General features: G+C 40.9%; 1 protein-coding gene across 4 annotated transcripts in view; it reads left to right on the top strand.

Moving 5' to 3' along the window:
• The window catches only part of NKAIN3 (sodium/potassium transporting ATPase interacting 3), a 193,878-nt gene that overhangs the window by 67,343 nt on the left and 104,439 nt on the right, over positions 1-22,096 (top strand). For all 4 annotated transcript variants that reach the window (XM_077932974.1, XM_077932971.1, XM_077932972.1 and 1 more), the window contains exon 2: positions 19,638-19,775. In XM_077932974.1, coding sequence (XP_077789100.1) covers positions 19,638-19,775 — 138 coding nt within the window. The remainder of the gene's footprint in view (positions 1-19,637; positions 19,776-22,096) is intronic.

Raw genomic sequence — 22,096 nt, 5'->3', positions numbered from 1 at the left:
TACAACAGAGCACTTTTCCTGGACTTGAGCAAAGTCTGAGTCTAGACTTAAGAGGGAGGACAGCTACTTGCCCCATTGGAAGAAGGAAAAATGTTCTCCAAGGAAGCACTTATAGTTCCCAGTGAGGTCCAGATGCCAGGCATTGTCTGGGCAACATATGAACTCCTACCCTCCCCACATACAACACTAGTCCCCTAAAGTTACCCTTTTGCTTCCAGGGCACTGCCTCCTACAGGCCACAAGAAGAGTGGCTCAGAAACTGTCCAGTACTTTGACTATGTGTTTTTCAAGTTACCCGGCATTCAGTGTTCAAAACTCCCATTGTTCTAGACGCATTTTGCAACAGGAAATTTCATTAGGGCGAGCAATTTCTGAGCTCTGGGCGCAGCACTGTGACTAATATTTTAGATTAAAACTGCAGAGTGGAAAGAAAGGAGGAACTTTTTCTGCCTCCCCATTTCCAGCTACTCTCTGAAGAATGGAGAAGAGACCCTCTTAAGAATATTAGGGGGGTGAGCAGGGGAAGGACTAAGCCATGGGGAAAACGAACATAATATTTTAGCTGCAGTTCATTAATTTTCAGCTTTGTAATCTTGTTATGGGTGGCACTGTGGGTTAAACCACAGAGCCTAGGACTTGCCGATCAGAAGGTCGTCGGTTCGAAACCCCGCGACGGGGTGAGCTCCTGTTGCTCGGTCCCTGCTCCTGCCAACCTAGCAATTCAAAAGCACGCCAAAGTGTAAGTAGATAAATAGGTACTGCTCCGGCGGGATGGTAAATGGCGTTTCCGTGCGCTGCTCTGGTTCGCCAGAAGCGGTTTAGTCATGCTGGCCACATGACCGCATTGACCAGCTCCCTTGGCCAATAAAGCGAGATGAGTGCCACAACCCCAGAGTTGGTGACAACTGGACCTAATGGTCAGGGGTCCCTTTACCTTTTTAATCTTGTTATAAAAAAGCATGCCTAGGCATTCCGTTGTTGCTCCCATAACCTAGATTTAAGGTGTCATTTTGCTCCTAGCTTTCATATCTCAGTTTCTAACACTGCTGGCATCACCCACTATTCCTGGAATTTGGACTTTTCATTGCCAGAATTGAGGCCTTACTGACCCATCATCAAGTCTGGTTGGAGGAGGGATTCTGGCTGTATTTTAACCCTTGATAGGAAGCGATTAAGTGCTGGTCCTAGACCAGGCATAGGCAAACTCGGCCCTCCAGATGTTTTGGGACTATAACTCCCATCATCCCTAGCTAACAGGACCAGTGGTCAGGGATGATACGAAAAAGGAGCAATGCAGATGCGAGCTCCAGCTGGCTGGAATGCCAGACAGGATGTTGTTGCTTGTGGCTGTACCGTGGGAACAAAGGAACAGCCTATTCACTGTGCTGAGCACCGGATGTTAGCTCAGAGTGTCATCTGACCTGTACTGGAAGTACATGGGTGGAGTCAGTGTGGTCTTCTGCTGGAGACTGGAGGGTACAGACATGTTTTCTCTGTACTGCTGGAATGACAGAAATAAAGAGATGTAAATAGATTTCTGTCTGTCTCTTTTCTCCTCCCTGAAGAAGCAGGGAGGAGGGTGTGTCCCTCTCACGTTGAGTGGGATCGCCGATTTGTGACCTTGCCTGTAACCTGCAGGGAGACGCAGCCGGGAAGGTCATCAAGGATCTCGAGCCGAATGCCTGGTGTGAGGTCAGTTACCTCTGACTGCAGCTGAGAATCCTAACAAGTTGTAGTCCCAAAACATCTGGAGGGCCAAGTTTGCCTCTGCCTATCCTAGACTGTCCATAAAGCTCATTGTTTGGCTCGTTTCCTGGAATGTTTTGAGCTAGGACAACCTGTGGGTGAAGACAAGGTGTACTCAAGATTTTATCAGCTCACATCAGATTAGCTTGAAAATGAGCTAATCCCCCCCCAAAAAAAACACACCTGAGAAGCAGCTCAGCTAAGCTCTGAATCAATCTGAATTTGCTCAGTTTCCCCTGAGTGCAGCTGTTTCACCCATACAGACATTCATTGGTTCAAGAGAGTCTCCTGCACAGGGTCAGACAGTTCCCATGACTTTTCCTAGGTGTATCTCATCAAAGTAGGGACTAAATGGATGAGTCTTTCTAGTGCAGATTTTAATGCAATCCAGGTAAGAATCTGGAGGCTTCTAATGTTTACCTTCTACTTGAGGCAAGCATTACTTTCTGAATCCTGTTCTCAGGCCTGAGCATCTTTAGTGAAGCCAGATGTTGCATTTTATTTGTGGTGAAAGTGGTTTCTGAATGCACACTTTACTGCATTCTGAAACTGTTTTTCCCCCAAGGTGGCAAATGTGTGCTGACGCTACTTCTAGACCTAAAATGTTATATGTGACTTCACCCAACTGCTCAGTTCCAGATCTCAGTTCACTGCTTTAGTTTTCTTACATTGTGTTGACATGTATAGGATATGCACTGCACATCTGTCAACATATATGGACAACGTGTGGTGTTTGGCATCAAATATGCCTATTGAAGCTTGCATTGTCATGTGGTCTGACTACAATCAGTTGAACTTAATCCAGCATTGCATTCTTAAATTTAACTTTATCTAAATGCAATTAGTTTCTTAGCAGGGAATATTTCAATTTTCCAACCTTATCCACACCAGTGTAATGATTCTTTGCCATCGTAATATGAATAATGAATCATAGAATCATAGAATCATAGAATCATAGAATCATAGAGTTGGAAGAGACCACAAGGGCCATCGAGTCCAACCCCCTGCCAAGCAGGAAACACCATCAGAGCACTCCTGACATATGGTTGTCAAGCCTCTGCTTAAAGACCTCCAAAGAAGGAGACTCCACCACACTCCTTGGCAGCAAATTCCACTGTCGAACAGCTCTTACTGTCAGGAAGTTCTTCCTAATGTTTAGGTGGAATCTTCTTTCTTGTAGTTTGGATCCATTGCTCCGTGTCCGCTTCTCTGGAGCAGCAGAAAACAGCCTTTCTCCCTCCTCTATGTGACATCCTTTTATATATTTGTACATGGCTATCATATCACCCCTTAACCTCCTCTTCTCCAGGCTAAACATGCCCAGCTCCCTTAGCCGTTCCTCATAAGGCATCGTTTCCAGGCCTTTGACCATTTTGGTTGCCCTCCTCTGGACACGTTCCAGTTTGTCAGTGTCCTTCTTGAACTGTGGTGCCCAGAACTGGACACAGTACTCCAGGTGAGGTCTGACCAGAGCAGAATACAGTGGCACTATTACTTCCCTTGATCTAGATGCTATACTCCTATTGATGAGGCCCAGAATTGCATTGGCTTTTTTAGCTGCTGCGTCACATTGTTGGCTCATGTCAAGTTTGTGGTCAACCAAGACTCCTAGATCCTTTTCACATGTACTGCTCTCAAGCCAGGTGTCCCCCATCTTGTATTTGTGCCTCTCATTTTTTTTGCCCAAGTGCAATACTTTACATTTCTCCCTGTTAAAATTCATCTTGTTTGTTTGGCCCAGTTCTCTAATCTGTCAAGGTCGTTTTGAAGTGTGATCCTGTCCTCTGGGGTGTTAGCCACCCCTCCCAGTTTGGTGTCATCTGCAAATTTGATCAGGATGCCCTTGAGTCCATCATCCAAGTCGTTGATAAAGATGTTGAATAAGACCGGGCCCAAGACAGAACCCTGTGGCACCCCACTAGTCACTCTTCTCCAGGATGAAGAGGAACCATTGATGAGCACCCTTTGGGTTCGGTCAGTCAGCCAGTTACAAATCCACTGAGTGGTAGCATAGTCAAGACCGCATTTTACCAGCTTCTTTACAAGAATATCATGGGGCACCTTGTCAAATGCCTTGCTGAAATCAAGGTAGACTACATCCACTGCGTTCCCTTCATCTACCAGGCTTGTAATTCTGTCAAAAAACAAGATCAGGTTAGTCTGACATGACTTATTTTTCAGAAATCCATGCTGACTATTGGTGATCACAGCATTCCTTTCTAGGTGCTCACAGACTGTTTGCTTAATGATCTGCTCCAGAATCTTCCCTGGTATTGATGTCAGACTGACTGGGCGGTAATTATTTGGGTCCTCTCTTTTCCCCTTTTTGAAAATAGGGACAACATTTGCCCTCCTCCAGTCTGCCGGGACTTCGCCTGTTCTCCAGGAATTCTCAAAGATGACTGCCAGTGGTTCTGAAATCACATCTGCCAGTTCTTTTAATACTCTTGGATGCAGTTCATCTGGCCCTGGAGACTTGAATACATCTAGACTAGCCAAGTATTCTTGTACTATCTCCTTAGTTATTCTGGGTTGTGTTTCCTCTGCTGAATCATTTGCTCCAAATTCTTCAGGTCGGGCATTGTTTTCTTTATCGGAGAAGACTGAGGCAAAGAAAGCATTGAGGAGTTCAGCCCTTTCTGTGTCCCCTGTTTGCATTTCACCATCTTCTCCTCTGAGTGACCCCACGGTTTCTTTGTTCTTCCTTTTGCTACGAACATACCCATAAAAGCCTTTTTTGTTGCTTTTAACCTCTCTAGCAAGCCTGAGTTCATTTTGTGCTTTAGCTTTTCTGACTTTGTGTCTACACGTGCTGGCTATTTGTTTGAATTCCTCTTTGGTGGTTTCCCCCCTTTTCCATTTTTTGTACACATCCTTTTTTAATCTTAACTCAGTTAAAAGTTCTTTAGATAGCCACCCTGGCTTCTTTAGGCACCTTCCATGTTTCCGTCTCATTGGTATTGCCTGAAGTTGTGCTTTTACTATCTCCCTCTTAACAAACTCCCAGCCATCTTGAACTCCCTTTCCTTTTAGTATTACTGTCCATGGGATCTCACCCAGCACTTCCCTAAGCTTTATGAAGTCGGCTTTCTTAAAGTCGAGAAATTGAGTCCTAGTATGCTTGGCTGCTCCTTTCCGCTGTATAGTAAACTTCAGAAGAGCATGATCACTCGCGCCTAATGATCCTTTCACTTCTACCCCACTAACCAGGTCATCAACATTGGTTAGGACCAGATCTAAAATGGCTGTTCCTCTTGTTGCTTCTCCCACTTTCTGGACAATGAAGTTGTCTGCAAGGGCAGTGAGGAATCTGTTTGACCGTATGCTCTTGGCTGAGTTTGACATCCAACAAATATCAGGGTAATTGAAGTCCCCCATTACTACTATCTCCCTTCCTTTTGCATGCTTGGCCATCTGTTCCAGGAAGGCATCATCTATGTCCTCCGTTTGGCTTGGGGATCTGCTTCATTAATGGACAGGAGCATTAGAGAATCGTGTCATTTCTGAAAATGCTCTATACATTTCCTAATTAAGAAGGCACCAATTCAAGGTCTTTTTTGAAGATTAAAAAAGAAATACATTTCCCCAATGTAACATATGTCTCAGAACACTGGATAATCTAAAGAGGATTCTCTCCCTCTTTACTTTAGAATAAGCATTTGTGTTGACAAGAGAATAATGGAATTGTAGAGTTGGAAGGGATCCTGAGGGTCGTCTAGTCCCTGCAATGCAAGAATCCATGAGAAATGGCCATCCAACATCTGCTTAAAAGCCTCCAGTGAAGGAGAGTCCACCACCTCCCCAGGGAGTCTGTTCCACTGTTGAACAGCTCTTACCATCAGAAAGTTCTTCCAAATGTTGTAAATCCATTTGTTTGGGCCCTACCCTCCAGTGTAGGAGAAGACAAGCTTGTTTCATGTGACAGCCCTTTAGATATTTAAAGATGGCCATCATATCTCCTCTCAGTCTCCTCTTATCCAGTCTAGGCATACCCAATTCCCTCAAGCATTACTGAAACTCACAACTTGTCTGAAATACAGATATTTGATTCCAGTGTGTCTTTTTTATCTATAGGTGCAAATATATATATTAACAACATGGTAAAAAAAGCTACTTTAATATTTGACCAAAACCTAATGTGCTATTTTATAAATTATTACAGGAAAGATGCATATGGAAGAAGGGAGGTTAAGTGTCAGATTTTCAACTGACTTAGCCAAAGGGTGTTGTGCAGTGTTAAAATACATGCATCAGGCACATGGGATCATATGCACAGTGTACTTAACTGGAACTAGTCTTCTTAAAAAATTGCCAGTGCTTTGAATGAGATCAGTGACACTCTATCTCAAACATGAAACCAGCAATCTCATAGCTAAAAACACTGATGATGTGTTCAGTTGCTTGGAGATGGGTCAGTGTTTTAGACTTTTTTGGGGTTGGGGGCGTGTCTGCCTTTATGCCCTCTGTTCTGCTGAAGAATGTGGCTCACTGGCATGCTGATAAGTGTCCCCAATCCAGGATTTACTAATTCTGTAGTCAGACACCCAGTGGTCTTTAATGGAGTTTTTAATGGTTTTAAATCCTTGGTGTCATGAGAGCAAGAAGAGGGACATCTCTGGTCCCTAAATATCCCCATGTTCATGGATGCTTTTCAGATGCCTCCATATTCTTTTTAGGGCCCACCCTGCTTTTGTGACTGAGTTGTTTTACATGGTATTTAATGTTGTTTTTTAAATCGTTGTAATCTGCCTGGGACCTTAGGTTAAAAGGCGGGATGATGAAGATGATGTTCTGCATTGGTTTAAATGTGTAATTGTGGAAACAATTAGATGGGCTCTGGCAGAGCTCTTCCTCTTCTTTTTCAAAGGTAATTTTGAATTTAATTACTTTAATTTAATCTTGTAATGCTCTTACAAGTATTAAATTCATAATTCATTACTCACAAAATGGGGATTGCTGTGCCAGAAGCAAACGATAATAATTGTTTTTTTCTTAGGCATGGCAGAGCTGATGATGATTCCAAGCACTAAAAGCAATGTCTTATGATGGTAGAATAAAATCTTTAAATGAAAAGGTATTGTTTTATGTGGGCAATGAACCTAGAGTACTGGGAATGGTAATTGCAGGGTGGGGTGCGGGGAAATACAGATACATGGAATTTGGCTTCAGGCTTTTTAGGTAAAGCCCATTACTGCTTCATGAAAATGGATGAAATAAGCCACACTAGGAACAGGATATTTTATAGGTAAGAAACTGAGAACTCAGTTGCATAACCAGCCTGCTGTGAAAATGAGCTATGAATATGGAATATATCTTTGAATCCCTGTTTAATGCTTAATCTCAGTCTTGAGAGTCACTGTGGTATTTTGGATAGAGCAGAGGGCTAGGATTGAGGGGTTCAAATCTCTATTTAGCCATGAAGCCAGTCACTATCTTTCAGCCTAACCTACTGCTACACTGTTTTTACCAGGATAAAAAGAGTGGGGGCTGGGGAGACATGTCCATCTCCTTGAGCTCCTTGGAGGAGAGGCAAGGTTTAATGGAAGAATACATCTACATCACCACCACCTGAATGCTGTATGTTTTCAGATGCACATTTACTAGCCACCCTTTTCCCTGTATATGTGCAGACAAATTCTGGCCTGGTTGTGCAGTACATAGAAATGTATATGCAAGCATGTGGTGTCTAATAATATTAAAACAGTAGTTTAAAAGAAGGCAAGTTGGGAACAATAAGAAAAATAAACAAGTACAGTGATACCTTGGTTCTCAAACATAATCCGTTCTGGAAGGCCATTCCAAAACCAAAGCCTTCTGAAACCAAGGCGCGCTTTCCCATAGAAAGTAATGCAAAATGGATTAATCCATTCCAGACTTTTAAAAACGACCCCTAAAACAGCAGTTTAACATGGATTTTACTAACGAGACCATTGAGCCATAAAATGAAAGCAATAAACAGTGTACTGCAGTCACACAATCAATCAATCAATCAATCAATCAATCAGTAAATCAGTAGTTGAACTGGGTTCCACACAGTCACAAACACACACACATAATAAATAGCAAAAACAGACAGACCTCAGCGTAACACTCAAAACGGAAGTGTGGCGCTCAAATTGACAGCGTAACACTCAAAACGGAGAATGTTCGGCTTCTGAAAAAAGTTCGCAAACCAGAAAACTTACTTCTGGGTTTGCAGTGTTTGGGTTCCAAGTTGTTTGAGTTCCAAGGCATTTGAGAACCAAGGTACCACTGTAATTTCCAGATCTTAAGGGTTGTATTCGACTAAGCCCAACTCAAACTAGATCCATTGAAAGTAATGATACTTAAGTTACTCATGGTTAGTACAACATGACATCTTACTGTATGTGTTTTTCTCGCTTCTCTCTGATGGAGAAGAGATCCCTTTAGCAAGAACAAAAGAGTTTAGCTCTCTCTGTCATACATGCTGTCTATGGCTTGCACAACAATCTCCTTCCTATTTCAGGCCCTCGCACCTGATTGAAAGTTGTTTGTGAGCGTTCCCTGGAATGGCACGTAATGTGGTGATGGTGGGGAGGCCTGCACTGGGGTGGAATTGGCAGAAACAGAAGATACTTGCACAATATCTTTCTCTTGTATGGTGTTTCCTTCCATGTTCTGATTCCACAAAAAACTCTACAAATCCCACTTGGAGATCATGAATATGGAAATTACAGCTGCCAAATTAAAAGGTAGTCATTGGAAATCTTAACATGTTTCCAGGACTATGGAATATCTTTGATAATGTTCTGGTAGGGCTGCTGTTGACTATAATAAGAGCTGAAGATCTTTATCATCCCTAAACATCTGTAGTGAAAGGGAGCTAAGGGTACCACAAACTTCCACTGTACACACCTCACTTATATACACAACAGAAGGGGAAAGTCCAGCTCATGCTAAACTGCAAATTTGTATTCTAGTCACAGTACCAGGATTGATTATTCCTCTCACCATGCAACAGGAGTATAACACACTGGCATTTTCGTGAGGTGATTACTTGTTGATCATACAGAAAAGACAAAGCATTTCAGTGTCTCAGGGCAAATCAGGTGGTTTCACTTGGGAAAAGGTATAGTTACTCTCCCAAGCAGTGATGGCAAGTAAACATATACTTTCCCCTATGATACTATAGGATTTGTCCTATTTGTTTCAAGACCCTGTCCCCACCCACCCAGAAAAAGAAAAAGAAAAGATTTGCTTGAAAGTGATACTTTTATTTCCTTTTCTGGCTTTAAATATGATCATTGTAAATGAAGATGCATCTTCCTGTATTATACTTTAGTCTCTTTGAATAAGGTTTGGTATTATTAGATTGGCTGTTATTTTTTGTAAATTTCCATTGTTGTTCATTTTTCAAGATTGAATGTCCCATTTCTGCAGTACAAAAAATAATAATGCTAGTGCTCAATGTACTTCAAGATGATGATGATGATTATTATTATTAACTTGCACCCTCAAACTTGTAATCAATAATAATATTAATATTATCTTTACTGAGCACTACCCAGTCCAGTATTCTGAAGCTCTACAAAGATCTACAAAGAATCACTCACTTTTATGCTTTTTACAAAAACCTGCCATAACTATGGTTGTATCACTTTATAGAAGTGAAACAATTTTTTCCCATTGTCTGAGAAACGAAGCCTAGAATCCCATCCCCTTGCCAGCTATGGCAGGACTTAATAGCCACTGTTACATCCACGGCCCTGCTGCTCACACAACACAAGGTGGAGGGAGAGCAGGGCAAAAGTCTCTCCACTGTGCCAGCTCCTGGAATGGTATAATGAAAAGGCCTGGATTGGACCCATTGCTATCAAGTGATGGTAGGTAGTAGGGTGAGCTCAGGATCCTATGGTTTCAGACGCTTCTATTGGCTACTCTCAGACCCTCCAACCCTCTGATTTGATGCTGTAATGTCCCACTTTTCCTTAGGACACCCCTATTATCATTGGAGAAATGTTGGAGGATATGAAATAGGAAATCCCTATTTTCACCAGAGAAATGTTAGAGGGCATGTACTCTCTGCAAGGATACTACCACAGGTAGTTTCTGTATGCTACTTGTAGGACATATCTACTGGTAGCATAGCTCCCCTGATGGAAGAGGCAAGTAGATCTGGACAAGACTGGATACAGGAACAGATTTGCCTCATCCAAACTCCCTCTAGTATGGAAGATTAGGGTTTTGGATTATCTGCCCAGATTTATTAACTTTCCTCACTTACCATATCAGAGTAAGATTTTGGTGCTTATTTCAGGAGTCCTGCATAATAGTAATAAACCAGGTTGTTGGTTGTTTTCTGTCCTTGGGACGCTGGGTAATAGAATAAAATTCTGGAGCCTTCCCAGTCCCCAAATATCCATTTCCTTCCAAGGGGAAACTTACCTTTCTGCAAGCCATCAACACTTGTGGTTTGATTCAAGCCTGGAATGACCAACCTTCAGTCCAGATGAGGAACCTGTGGCCCTCCACAGTTGCTGCTTGACTCAACTTCCGTTAGCCCCAGCCAGCATGGCCAATAGTCAGAGATGGTGAGAGTTGTTGTCCAACAATAATAGGGGTGGGGTAGGCACAAGTTCCGTGCTCTTGCTTTAGCCTGTGGAAATTTGTCTCCTGTGTTCATGTTAAAAAGAGAGAGAAAATTGGCAATTTGAGGTAATTGCTATTTGTATAATAAAATGGAACTTGGAAGAAACAGTATCGCTTTGAGAAATTGTTCTAAATGAATTACCAATTTCAGAGTATCTAAGAAGTGGAAGGGTTCAGAAGTACATTTTAAAAGCCACAAAAAAGCCAAACTTCCACTATGAACTTAAGAAGCACCATAACATCTTTACTGAGCACTACCCAGCAGTTATGAATTAGCATGCTAATAAAGTCTCACAGTTGCTTCTGACTCTCTGTACAGATTTTATCATTGTATTATTTCAAGGCAAAGAAGAACAAAATCCCAAAAACAAACACAGTGAATTAATGACTGGTTTCTTAATTGCTTGCCATTTTTTGACACAGCCCCTTTGTAAAGTGCTTTGTGTTGTAGGTGCCTCCATTCCGTCAGTCTTCCAGTTAATTATTGATTGAGTGGCAAATAACTGTGCTAAAAGAAAACAGTTTCAAAGGAGATGGGCATTCCTCTCTCCGGTGTTAGCAGAAGGAATGGGGGAGTGATGGTTTCATGTAGGAAATGGGGCCAGTATGAACAAATTAACCTCCAGTCTATGTTGCCTTTCACTCTATAAGCATTCATTAACCTCTACTGTTTCAAGCAGTTGTGACTGTGTAATATTGTGTAGAGGAAATACTGTATTTCTCTAGCATGCCACCGTTAAGTCTTCAGGATTCTCATGTTATTTGGCTTTCCTTTAAAACATAACAAGTGTGATATTTAATGTCTTTTATTTAAAGAGCATTCTTTCCGCTCTGTATGAAGTACAGCCTGCTGCATGCTTGCTACCAGGCACATCTTGACATTTTGAAAACGAACACGGGTCTCCAGAGGGCGGGTGTTATGCTCACATCCAGCAGGTGCATAATCTAGCTACGCATACACTTGTATTAAAAATGTATTAACTGCGCTTCGTGATTAACACTGACTGAAGGGCCTTGGAAAACAGAGCTCACTCAATAGCAATCCATTAATATCACCTTGGTTTACACAGAGACAAGTGATATAGAAAGGGAAGGCAAGAGGGTGGAGTGGTGAGCAAATGCATGTAAACTTCTTCAATCAACATTGGCATAATCGTTTTGGCTGTGGGCCATCAAGTCATCAATCCTAGCTTTAATAGAGAGTGTTGTAAGGAGATTTCTACCAGAAGGCCTCCTAATGAGAGCTGATTGCACTAAAAAGTGCTTCCTAGAGAATTTGTACCAAAGTGTGGATGGTAGACATTATAACTTACATTTTGAAAGAAGCACACCTTATGGGGAAAGAAAACAACACTGGAATAAATTGTCCTATTAAAATTTCAGGGTATTTTATATTAAAGGTGAAAAGGTTAAGGACCCCTGGATGGTTAAGTCCGGTCAAAGGTGACTATGAGATGCAGTACTCATCTCACTTCAGGCTAAGGGAGCCGGCGTTTGTCCACAGACTGCTTTCTGGATCATGTGGCCAGCATGACTAAACCATGATGCAATGGGATACTGTGACGAGTGCCACAGTGCATGGAAACCTTTTTTTCCCCCTTTCCACCGCAGTGGAACCTATTTATCTGCTTGCACTGGTATGCTTTCAAACTGCTAGATTGGCAGAATCTGGGATAGAGCAATGGGATCTCTCGCAGTTGCATAGATTCGGACCATCGACCTTCTGATTGGCAAGCCCAATTACGATTTTATATTAGAACTGTGTCTCTGTGTATGTATGTGTGTGTATGTATGTGTTTAGATACCTAGAGTAGTGATGGGGAACCTGTGACCCCAAGTCTAATTTCATGCTGCCCTCTGGATGTTGTATACATATGTATGCACACACAGTGTTTCACACACATGCTGATTGATGCAGTGTCTCAGTGCTACAGTATACATCGTTTTTTTAGAAACAGCAGTTGACAAAAATTGGTATGTTTGTCAGCTAGAGTCATAAACAGGCAAAAGAACAGCAGGAGAATTATATGACTGTTGGAATACTGCTGGGATACATCATGGAAAATTCTGCTGAAGCATTATTCTGCTCAATAGCACCACCTACCCTCTCCAAACAATGAATGGTAAAGTGCAATAGAAGGCTAATTGAGTGTGGATGGTAATAGCAAGGAAATTTCTGATAATTGCTAGATCTGTGTTGAACAGAGTAGGATCTAGGGGAGGTTCATAATAACAAATGAAAACCCCTAAACCAATACAGCTCATATTGTTGTAAAGATTGGGGAGGGGGGGCTAAGTATTTGAAAGGAGAACTGTGAACAATAATAGAAATAATAATAAGAGTCCTAAAACTGTACTGACATGTTCTGTATTTTGTATACAGTGGTACCTCGGGTTAAGTACTTAATTCGTTCCGGAGGCCCATTCTTAACCTGAAACTGTTCTTAACCTGAAGCACCACTTTAGCTAACGGGGCCTCCCGCTGCTTCCGCACTGCTGGAACACAATTTCTGTTCTCATCCTGAAGCAAAGTTCTTAACCCGAGGTACTATTTCTGGGTTAGCGGAGTCTGTAACCTGAAGCATATGTAACCTGAAGCGTCTGTAACCCGAGGTACCACTGTATTTTTTATTTCAAATGTTTTCTATTTTTATGTTTCAAATGTTTGCTGTAAGTCGTTTTGGGCACAACTTGTTGTGGAAAAGTGGAATACAGTGGTACCTCGGGTAGTGGTACCGTTCAATCTCTGGGTAGGGCTGGGAATGCCTCTTGGCTGAGACCCTGGTGAGCTGCTGCCAGAGCAGACAATATTGGACTAGATGGAGCAAATGCTCTGACAGTTTTCTGTGTTTCTTAATTACCCCTCTCTGACTGTGACTTTTGCTCTTTATTAGTGTTTTCTCTAGAGTGCTTCTAAATATTTTAATGAGATATATTTGTATTTTAAATTCAAAGAGGCAGCTGTAAGTTTGCTTGAAACAGTCATGTGCCATTCACTGGGAGAATTAAGGTGCTGTTTATTAATGATGATGTCTGCCCTTTGTCTTTAACATACGCTATAAAAAGTGTGAATGCACCATTTATTCTGTGGCATGGTAAACTCTTTCTTAATACCTTTGCTGTTGAAATCCTCTTTATGCTTAATGTTTCTAAAATAATGAAGTAACCAGATTATGGTGCTTGATCATTGACCTTAGAAAATTATTAACATGTGCGTTTCTCTTCTTAATTGGCTAATGAGCCTACAATGCATCAGTTTCATTTTGCTTCATATCTTTATATATAATTTCTGCAGAAGGTATTTGCCCATCTATGGATATCTATGTAAGATGTACTTGCTGGATTAGGAACCATACGTATAAATCAGATGCCCACCTGAATGCACAATGAAATAAAAATACAGTGGTACCTTGGTTTACAAACTTAATCCGTTCGGAAGTCTGTTCTTAAATCAAAGCGTTCTTAAACCAAGGCGTGCTTTCCCATAGCAGCGGGGGACTCAGTCTACAAATGGAACACACTCAACAGAAAGAAAAACATGTTCTGCTTTCAAGGCGAAGTTCACAAACCAAAAACACCTACTACCAGGTTTGCAGTGTTCTTAATCCAAGTTGTTCATAAACTAAGCTGTTCCTAAACCAAAGTACCACTGTACACTATTTGCTTTGATTGGATGCTTATTCTAATACATGCTGGGATGCATATATCCATCAATGTTCTTTTACAACTAGATATGCGCTACGAAGGCTTATGTTATGTGCCCACCATCCCCCAAATTTCATGTTATCATCTGCTGTTTAAATTACTTTGAGAAACATTAGTTTTTTAAAAAAGTTATAAGAAGAGGAGCCCTAATGATGTGGGATGTAATCTACTGGGAGCAGTTAAGTACAACATTCCTTGTTTTGCTAGAGTGGACATGCAAGGGAATGCTTGGTCCAGCCAGTTGAACTTCCTATTTCTCCTGGCCTGGAGCATCCTTCCTTGCATGTGACTAGTAGGTGGGTGTGACTTTACCTGACCTGGTAAAAGGTCCAGTCACACTGCCACCTCTCTCTCTTCCATCTTCTCTTTCGTTCTGCGAACTTCCTGGACTGATCTGCTGGCTGCCAGCCAAGCAGTCTCCCCAGGTTATCTCCATATTGGGTAAACCTGTTTGTATATACTCTGTAACTTTAAGCCTAAAGCCTGCTTTAAGGGGTCACACTGTACTCTGCCTGATCATGAGTGAAACTACCTTTTGTTACTATGAATAAGACTGTGGTGTCTTTATTCTTTTAGGAGGGATTCAAAAGGGGTCTTACCAGGAATCTTAGAATATTAGAACATATCTCAGTCTGGACAAGCCAGTTTGAATCGCATGTTGTCTTAAGAAACTCACACAAGTTTGCAATCATCTTTCTGCTGCGTAAGAAGGGGAATGCACTCTGCTAAGTGAAGGAACTTGCTAGCGCAAGCTAGGAAGGATATTAATAAACAATGTATCATTCCCTGCCACCCTGAACATTCCCCCAAATGGATCAGATAAAAGACTCACCTAGTGCAGTATTCTTTCCCCACAGTGGTCAACCAAAGGCAAATGGGAAACCCATAAACTTGACATGAGCACAAATAAGCCTCTCTTCACTTGCATTCCCCAGCCACTGCTTTTCAGAGATAGTACACAACTATTGTAACTAGTAGCTATTGACTTAGTGTAGTATTCAATTATCTTTTACTCAAGGTAGACTGAATGAAACTATTGGACTGGGTTAGGTCCATTAATTTCAATAGGGCTTCACTAAGTAAAACTTAGCTGAATGCTATCCTTAATTTTATTTTATTTTTTCTCTCTCCCTCTCCCCCGCCCTTCTTTCTGCAAGAAGGAAACAGTACTAATTGCCACAGTGGAGAGCAGTTGGCCACAGAAAGGTTCATGGAGGGTTCTGGGTTTCTGTCAAAATTGGAAGAGCAGGGGTTTTTTTTAACCAAAGTTGTCTAAATGAAAAATATTGCTGTACAAAGGACACATTGCACAGATCACTGCACCGCACAAAGCTTTGTGCCTGAACCCATAAAATGAAAGGTCACCACATATTTTTTCGTTTCTTTTCTTTTCTTCCAAGCTTGTGGGACTTCAGCAGTAATTCAATGAGTTTCAAAAAGACTGAGGTGAAAAAAGGAGAAAAATTTTGGGGTCACTTTGCTGCTCCTTTTCTTGACTCTACTCAGTCAAGCTGGTTTTGAGGTATGCATGCCTCTTAAGAAAAGTCTTCATGTTTCATGTTTGAATGAGGAACACAGACAGCAAATTCAGAGAGATCCCACAGAAAGGGAAATTCAATATTGCAATGTCTTATATGTACTTTTCTCCCTGGGAGAGTGGTGGGGTGAGGTTATGTGCAAACCTGAGATTGCCACAGTGGCCTTTCAAACAAGGAATAATAATAATAATAATAATAATAATAATAATAATAATAATAATAATAAATTATTTATACCCTGCCCATCTGGCTGGATTTCCCCAGCCACTCTGGGCAGCTTCCAACAAAATATTAAAAATACAATAAAGCATCAAACATTAAAAGCTTCCCTAAACAGGGCTGCCTTCAGATGTCTTCTAAAAGCCAGATAGTTGTTTATTTCCTTGACGTCTGGTGGGAGGGCGTTCCACAGGATGGGCGCCTCTGCTGAGAAGGCCTTCTGCCTGGTTCCCTGTAACTTTGCTTCTCACAGTGAGGGAACCACCAGAAGGCCCTCGGAACTGGACCTCAGTTGAATGATGGGGGTGGAGATACTCCTTCAGGTATACTGGGCCGAGGCCATTCTTTCACACACTTGGCTTCAGTATATACATACTGGACCAAATTCCATAGCATGAAGATGTGTTTACTTACTCTCCTAGATAGCTGACCTGGTTGCTATCTGCCATTGAGTGGGATAGGAGGGGAGGCAGAAAAATCTGACCCACAATTCACTAGCAGCAAAAGCCCCAGAGGGAAGCTTGGCTTCAATTAGTGCTCTGGGGAGCTGGATAAGTCCTGCTGCTGTCCACTTCCAAGCCACTGCTGAAGATTTGGCTCCAAAGGGTGTCATTCTGAAGGTGAAGAGTCTACCTGTATTTGCTTTTATTCTGGAATGTTTGTTGGCTCTCTGTAGCCTATTCATTGGAACGAGTTTTTGCTGGGGTGAGAGACCGGTTGTGTGTAGAGCATGGAGTGCAGGACGCAGCCACTTGACCAGCTCAGGGTGAGAACCTGTAGGGGGCAGTGGAAAAGAATCTCCTTGGGTGAGAAACTCTAGGCCCTGTGCTAACCCAGATTATGTTATTTCACTAGATCTCCTTTGGCTCCTGTCATCCAGTGCTGAGATTCCACAGAGGATGTGCAGAAAGCCTCTCTAGTTTTCTTCACCATTTCATCACTTGAAGCTTTGTTTTTATTACCTGAGTAGCAGAAGACTTCCCATTGACTCAAAAGGTTTACTTTTCTTGTCAGCTGAGCACAATAGCCATCTCTGAATATTTGCCTGTTCTGATAGGAGTGGTCTATTAGGATAGAAAAATGCATTGATTTGATACTTCTATGAATTGTATCTAGTGCTTTATAATGTGAAGACCATGACAAACAGAGAATTAGAGTTGGGTTTTGGATCAGTGATCTACACTTTTGTATGGCTAGCAATTCTTTCAGGGATGGAAAAGCAGTAAATTTCATGGTCCTTTGCTTAGGGTGCACTGGCATTTAAATAGTATTATGTTCTTTGTCTGAAATTTCATTATATGTGCATTATTCCAAGTGTATGTGGGATTCAGCCCAAAGTCTCAATGCTAGTGTTTTTTGGTCAGTTGCAGCTGCATCTTAAACCCTTTTTCCACAGTATGTTGGTCCTGTGGGTCTTCATTACAGTAGCTAGACTACTACTAGACCACAGTATCTCTTTCACAGAGTGCAGCTTTAGTTTTAAAATATTTGCTTAGTGAAAATGTAGCAGTCAATTTGTAAAGTAATGCAATAGAAAACATAAATAGTCTTTGACAGATGTGTGTTAGGAAATAATTTTAATAAATGTTTCCTTTTGCTGACAAAGAGTTTTAAGCAATGATGTTTTTGAACTCGATAGCTAAAGTTCCAGTTGGATACCCATTTTTCATCTGGCCTGGTCATTAGATTTGCTTTCACTGTTTGAGCCATGATTTGAATCCAGATTTCCCTGGTCCAAGACAATTACACCACAATAGTCTGCTGAGCATCCATTTCCCTCAAAGATCTCTCTTCAGAAGGGTTTAGCCAAAACAAACCATGCAGTTTCACCTTTTAAGTGTTTATGTACCTTTCCCCCCAGCAACAACTGGTGCTCAATCTTTTGAAAATACAACTATTAAAACCAACTAAAGGCAGACAATAAAGCAATGCAGATGCAGCAGATTATATCAGCACCATGAATTCATTTAAGAAAATGTGCATATGTTTGCTTAATTTTAATTTTTATTCTCATTACAACAGCACACACACACACACACACACACACACATAGTAGAAGAGGGGAATTAGGAAGTTTGAGGATTCAGCAGGAATGTGTGAACATGTGAGCAATGCCATTTGATGATTATAGTTCTTAGGCTGCCTCTGATACTTGGATCTTTAGCAGCCTTTTAATGGTTTCAACTAGAATTGCAATTTTGTATTTGTTGACAGGTGAGGTAATGGCATTTTTCATTTGATTCATGAATTGACTTTGATTTCTCTCATTTTTTGGTGTCATGTGATTACCGAGCAATTCTTGATCTATGTAATATCCCAAGATGTGCATAACAAGATGAGTTTGGCTGCAGCCCCTACCTAGCCTGACTGCCAGCACTACTAACATGTGGGCCACAGCACTATCATAGTCTGTATCAAGGAAATTAAAATTTTGCATCCAACCCCCCCCCCCCAAGGCTGTGTCCAAAATTAAGCAAAAACTGTATAGTTTTGCATATATGGTGCCAACTCACTAATTTTATTTTCGACTGTAGCAGAATGAGAGTTGAGGACTGGGGACAGGTGAAGTCTGTGGTGCAAACTTAAAGGCCTTTCAGTAATAAATTTCCCAGAACTATCCGTGTTAGTTTTTTAAGATTTTCAGGACACCAAGTTCTGTCAGCTGTCAGATTCTAGAATTTTTTTACTAATGGGCATAAAAATGACTTGTATATGTTATCTTGGCAAACAATGTATCTATTTTTGACTTTCCCCCCTCTCCAGAAAAAGCATATATTTTCACTTGATTTTTTTCTTTTTTGTCTGTAAAGACTTTGCCCAATCATTCATTGAGCACACATATTTTTGAGGATTTTATATTCACATGAGTATTTTAAAAAGAGAGCTGTATCAATAATTATTAGGAATGTAAGTTACAAGTCCATTTTAACATGTAGCTCTTTACCAATAAGAGATTCTATGAAATACACTGACAAATCAACTGCAGGACAGATGATACTCCTGGGGTTTGCTTCCTTCCAGCATTTAACCATTACAGCTCTCTTCTACACTAGCACTGTGGGGCTGTTTTTCTATATGTAGTTGTGAAAATTCAAGCTATGGCATATGCCTTGAAGCAGTGTGGTGGTGATGATGATAAGAGCCCAAGGCAAGAGAACATGTCTCATTCCCAAGAAAAGCCATACTTTGGCCTCCAGTTGACTCTATGAAGGACAGATATGATGGCAGAAATTGAAATAATAGTTGTATTTTCACCATCTTTACTTGTCCCATGATGGCTGCGGAGTATGTTGAATAGTGAAGGACTTAGGTGAAGCTGAGTTTCTGAGGCAATCTGACATTTGATGCTACCTCCATGGTTTCAGTAAGCTTGTCTAAAATGTCAGGTTCCCATCACACATTGGACATGTTTATACAACAATTTGGAAAATATGGAGAATGAAAGGGGAATGTGAAAATAGAAACAGAAGCAGGTGAACAGGTACATGGAGAACACATGATGCAACTACTATATGAAGGATTTCCATTTGAAAACATTAAACCAGTGTGATTCTTTTATTTCTGGGTATGCTTTTGTACATGTATTAGGATGCGAGAGTTCCTAGTTTTTGTTGAAAAAGTTATCAGTCTGGTGCCAACACAGTTTGAGATGTGAAAACTTTTCTAGCCGCATGGGCAGGTAACAAGATAAATTCCTTATGCAACAAAAGTAATGGGGTAATTACCAGTCTAATTCACTAGGTCTTAAGAGTGATACTTACACTGTGAATGACTGATTTAATCCTAACTGAGATATTTTTATGTTCTGTTTCTTTGCAGTTAGCTGCCCTGGAGAGACAAATCTTTGATTTTCTTGGCTTCCAGTGGGCTCCTATCCTTGGTAATTTCCTGCACATAATAGTTGTCATTTTGGGTTTGTTTGGAACCATACAATACAGACCTCGGTATATAGTTGTGGTAAGTTTTGAGTTCATTGATTTTTATTAAAATGGATAATATAATATTTCAGCTCAGTTATAATTTAAAACATCTGAATAATGTGGGTGGTTTGTTTTTTGAAAAAATGCAATATTATATTTTTGTTCAGTTCTCCAGTATGCTTCATCTATTTGTACCATGAATATTGTCAATCTCCTTTTGAGCAGGAAAGTAAGTACTAAAACCTGAGTAGAATATTAGAATTAAATCATATGTCCGCAAAAATGTGAAACAGATACAAATATGTTCTACAAGCAGTATCCTATGAAAATGTCACAGCTTAGTTGGAGTAATTGACCTTGTAGGACATCTCAAGCAGTTCCGCATCCAGGTCTCCCTAACAGCTGGCTTAGTGATGTATGGAAGTGAGAGCTGGACCATAAAGATCACTGAAGAATTGATGCTTTTCGGCAGCTTGTATATGTTGGATAAGGGAATGGGCCACTCTTAGGAATACTTACCTACTAGATTTAGAAGGTCATGATATTAGGTTCGGGTGGCATGCCTACCTGTGGCAGGAGAAAGGCGGGGTCCACCGAGGCTTCTCCAACCATATAGTAAGAGGCCCATTACTGGAAGTGTGGAGTAGGTATAAAAAATTGCTTGAAAAAGGCATCCCCTGGTGGCTCTCCCCAGTTGATATAATCAAAATTAAAAAGATAAATATGACAGGTGAAAGATGGACGTATGAGGACCTTCTAGTTAAGACAGAAGAAGGATGGAAGGTGAAGCCTTACGATGAGTTGAAAGATAAAATAAATGAGTGGCTACATTACCATCAGATTAACGCCTTGTGGGGTGAGCACAAAAAATTGGGGATGAACGGGAAAAAATCAAGATTCCAGAGGGAAATTTTAGAGAGCAATGATAAACCCCTCTCCAAAATGTATAAACAATTACTGGAATGGGATACCAAAGACGACATGGTGAAGGGAGCGATGGTAAAGTGGGATAGAGACCTCGGGCATAATATTGAATACAATAAATGGCAAACACTCTGGAGAAAAGGTATGAAATTTACCGCGTGCGTAACCCTTCGGGAAAACTTAGAGAAAATGATGTACCGCTGGTACTTGACCCCAGCAAAATTAGGTAAGATGTATAAATCTGCTGACAACACCTGCTGGAGATGTAAGGTTAAGGTGGGGACTTTTTTGCATATCTGGTGGACCTGTGAGGCGGTGAAGGAATTTTGGGGGCAAATTTATGAAGAAATGAAAAATTTTTTCCCAAGGTCCCTGAACTGTTCCTCTTAGGCATGATTGGCGAGGAAATAAAAAAATTAGATCAAACCTTCTTCCAATATGCCATGGCTGCTGCAAGGACCCTAATAGCACAAAAATGGAAATCCTCTGATCTACCCACGATTGATGAATGGCAAATGAGGCTATACCAATATATTGAGTTAGCGGAATTAACACAAAGAATAAAGCAAAATAACTCAGGGAAACTTAAAGATGAATGGACTAAATTTTTAAACTATTTTGAGATCAATACTGGAATTAATAATCTAACAGTAGACATTAATTAATACCTTCGATGTATAAATACTAATGTTAGTACGACTGCAGATATAATGTAAGGATATTTAATCCAAGACCGAGTTGGACGGAAGTCGATTAATTGTTAGTGCTTATGTTTTGTGTTTTGGTATTTTCTTTGTTTTTTTTCTCTTCTTTTGTGTACTTGTCTGATTGCTTTCTTGTTCTTGGTTTTTTTTGTTTTTCTTTTTCCGTTTTTTCTCTTCTTTTAGGATTTCTACTTATAGGTATATATTTGTACATATATATATATAAGAGTATAGGTGTATTTTAGCATGATATGTGTATGTCTTTTTCAAATAAAATCTAATAAAAAAAAATTAAAAAAAAAGAATTGATGCTTTTGAATTATGGTACTGGAGGAGACTCTTGAGAGTCCCATGGACTGCAAGAAGATCAAACGTATCCATTCTTAAGGAAATCAGCCCTGAGTGCTCACTGGAAGGACAGATCCTGAAGCTGAGGCTCCAATACTTTGGCCACCTCATGAGAAGAGAAGACTCCCTGGAAAAGACCCTGATGTTGGGAAAGATGGAGGGCACAAGGAGAAGGGGACGACAGAGGACGAGATGGTTGGATAGTGTCTTCGAAGCTACAAACATGAGTCTGACCAAACTGCGGGAGGCAGTGGAAGACAGGAGTGCCTGGCGTGCTCTGGTCCATGGGGTCACGAAGAGTCGGACATGACTAAACGACTAAACAACAATAACAACAACAGCTGGCTGGGCATTGGTAAGAGAAGCAGTCCCAGAGGATATG

Source organism: Podarcis muralis, chromosome 8 (assembly GCF_964188315.1).
Source record: "Podarcis muralis chromosome 8, rPodMur119.hap1.1, whole genome shotgun sequence".
NCBI classification, from domain to species: Eukaryota; Metazoa; Chordata; class Lepidosauria; order Squamata; family Lacertidae; genus Podarcis; species Podarcis muralis.
This window is presented reverse-complemented; position numbering and strand designations above follow the sequence as displayed.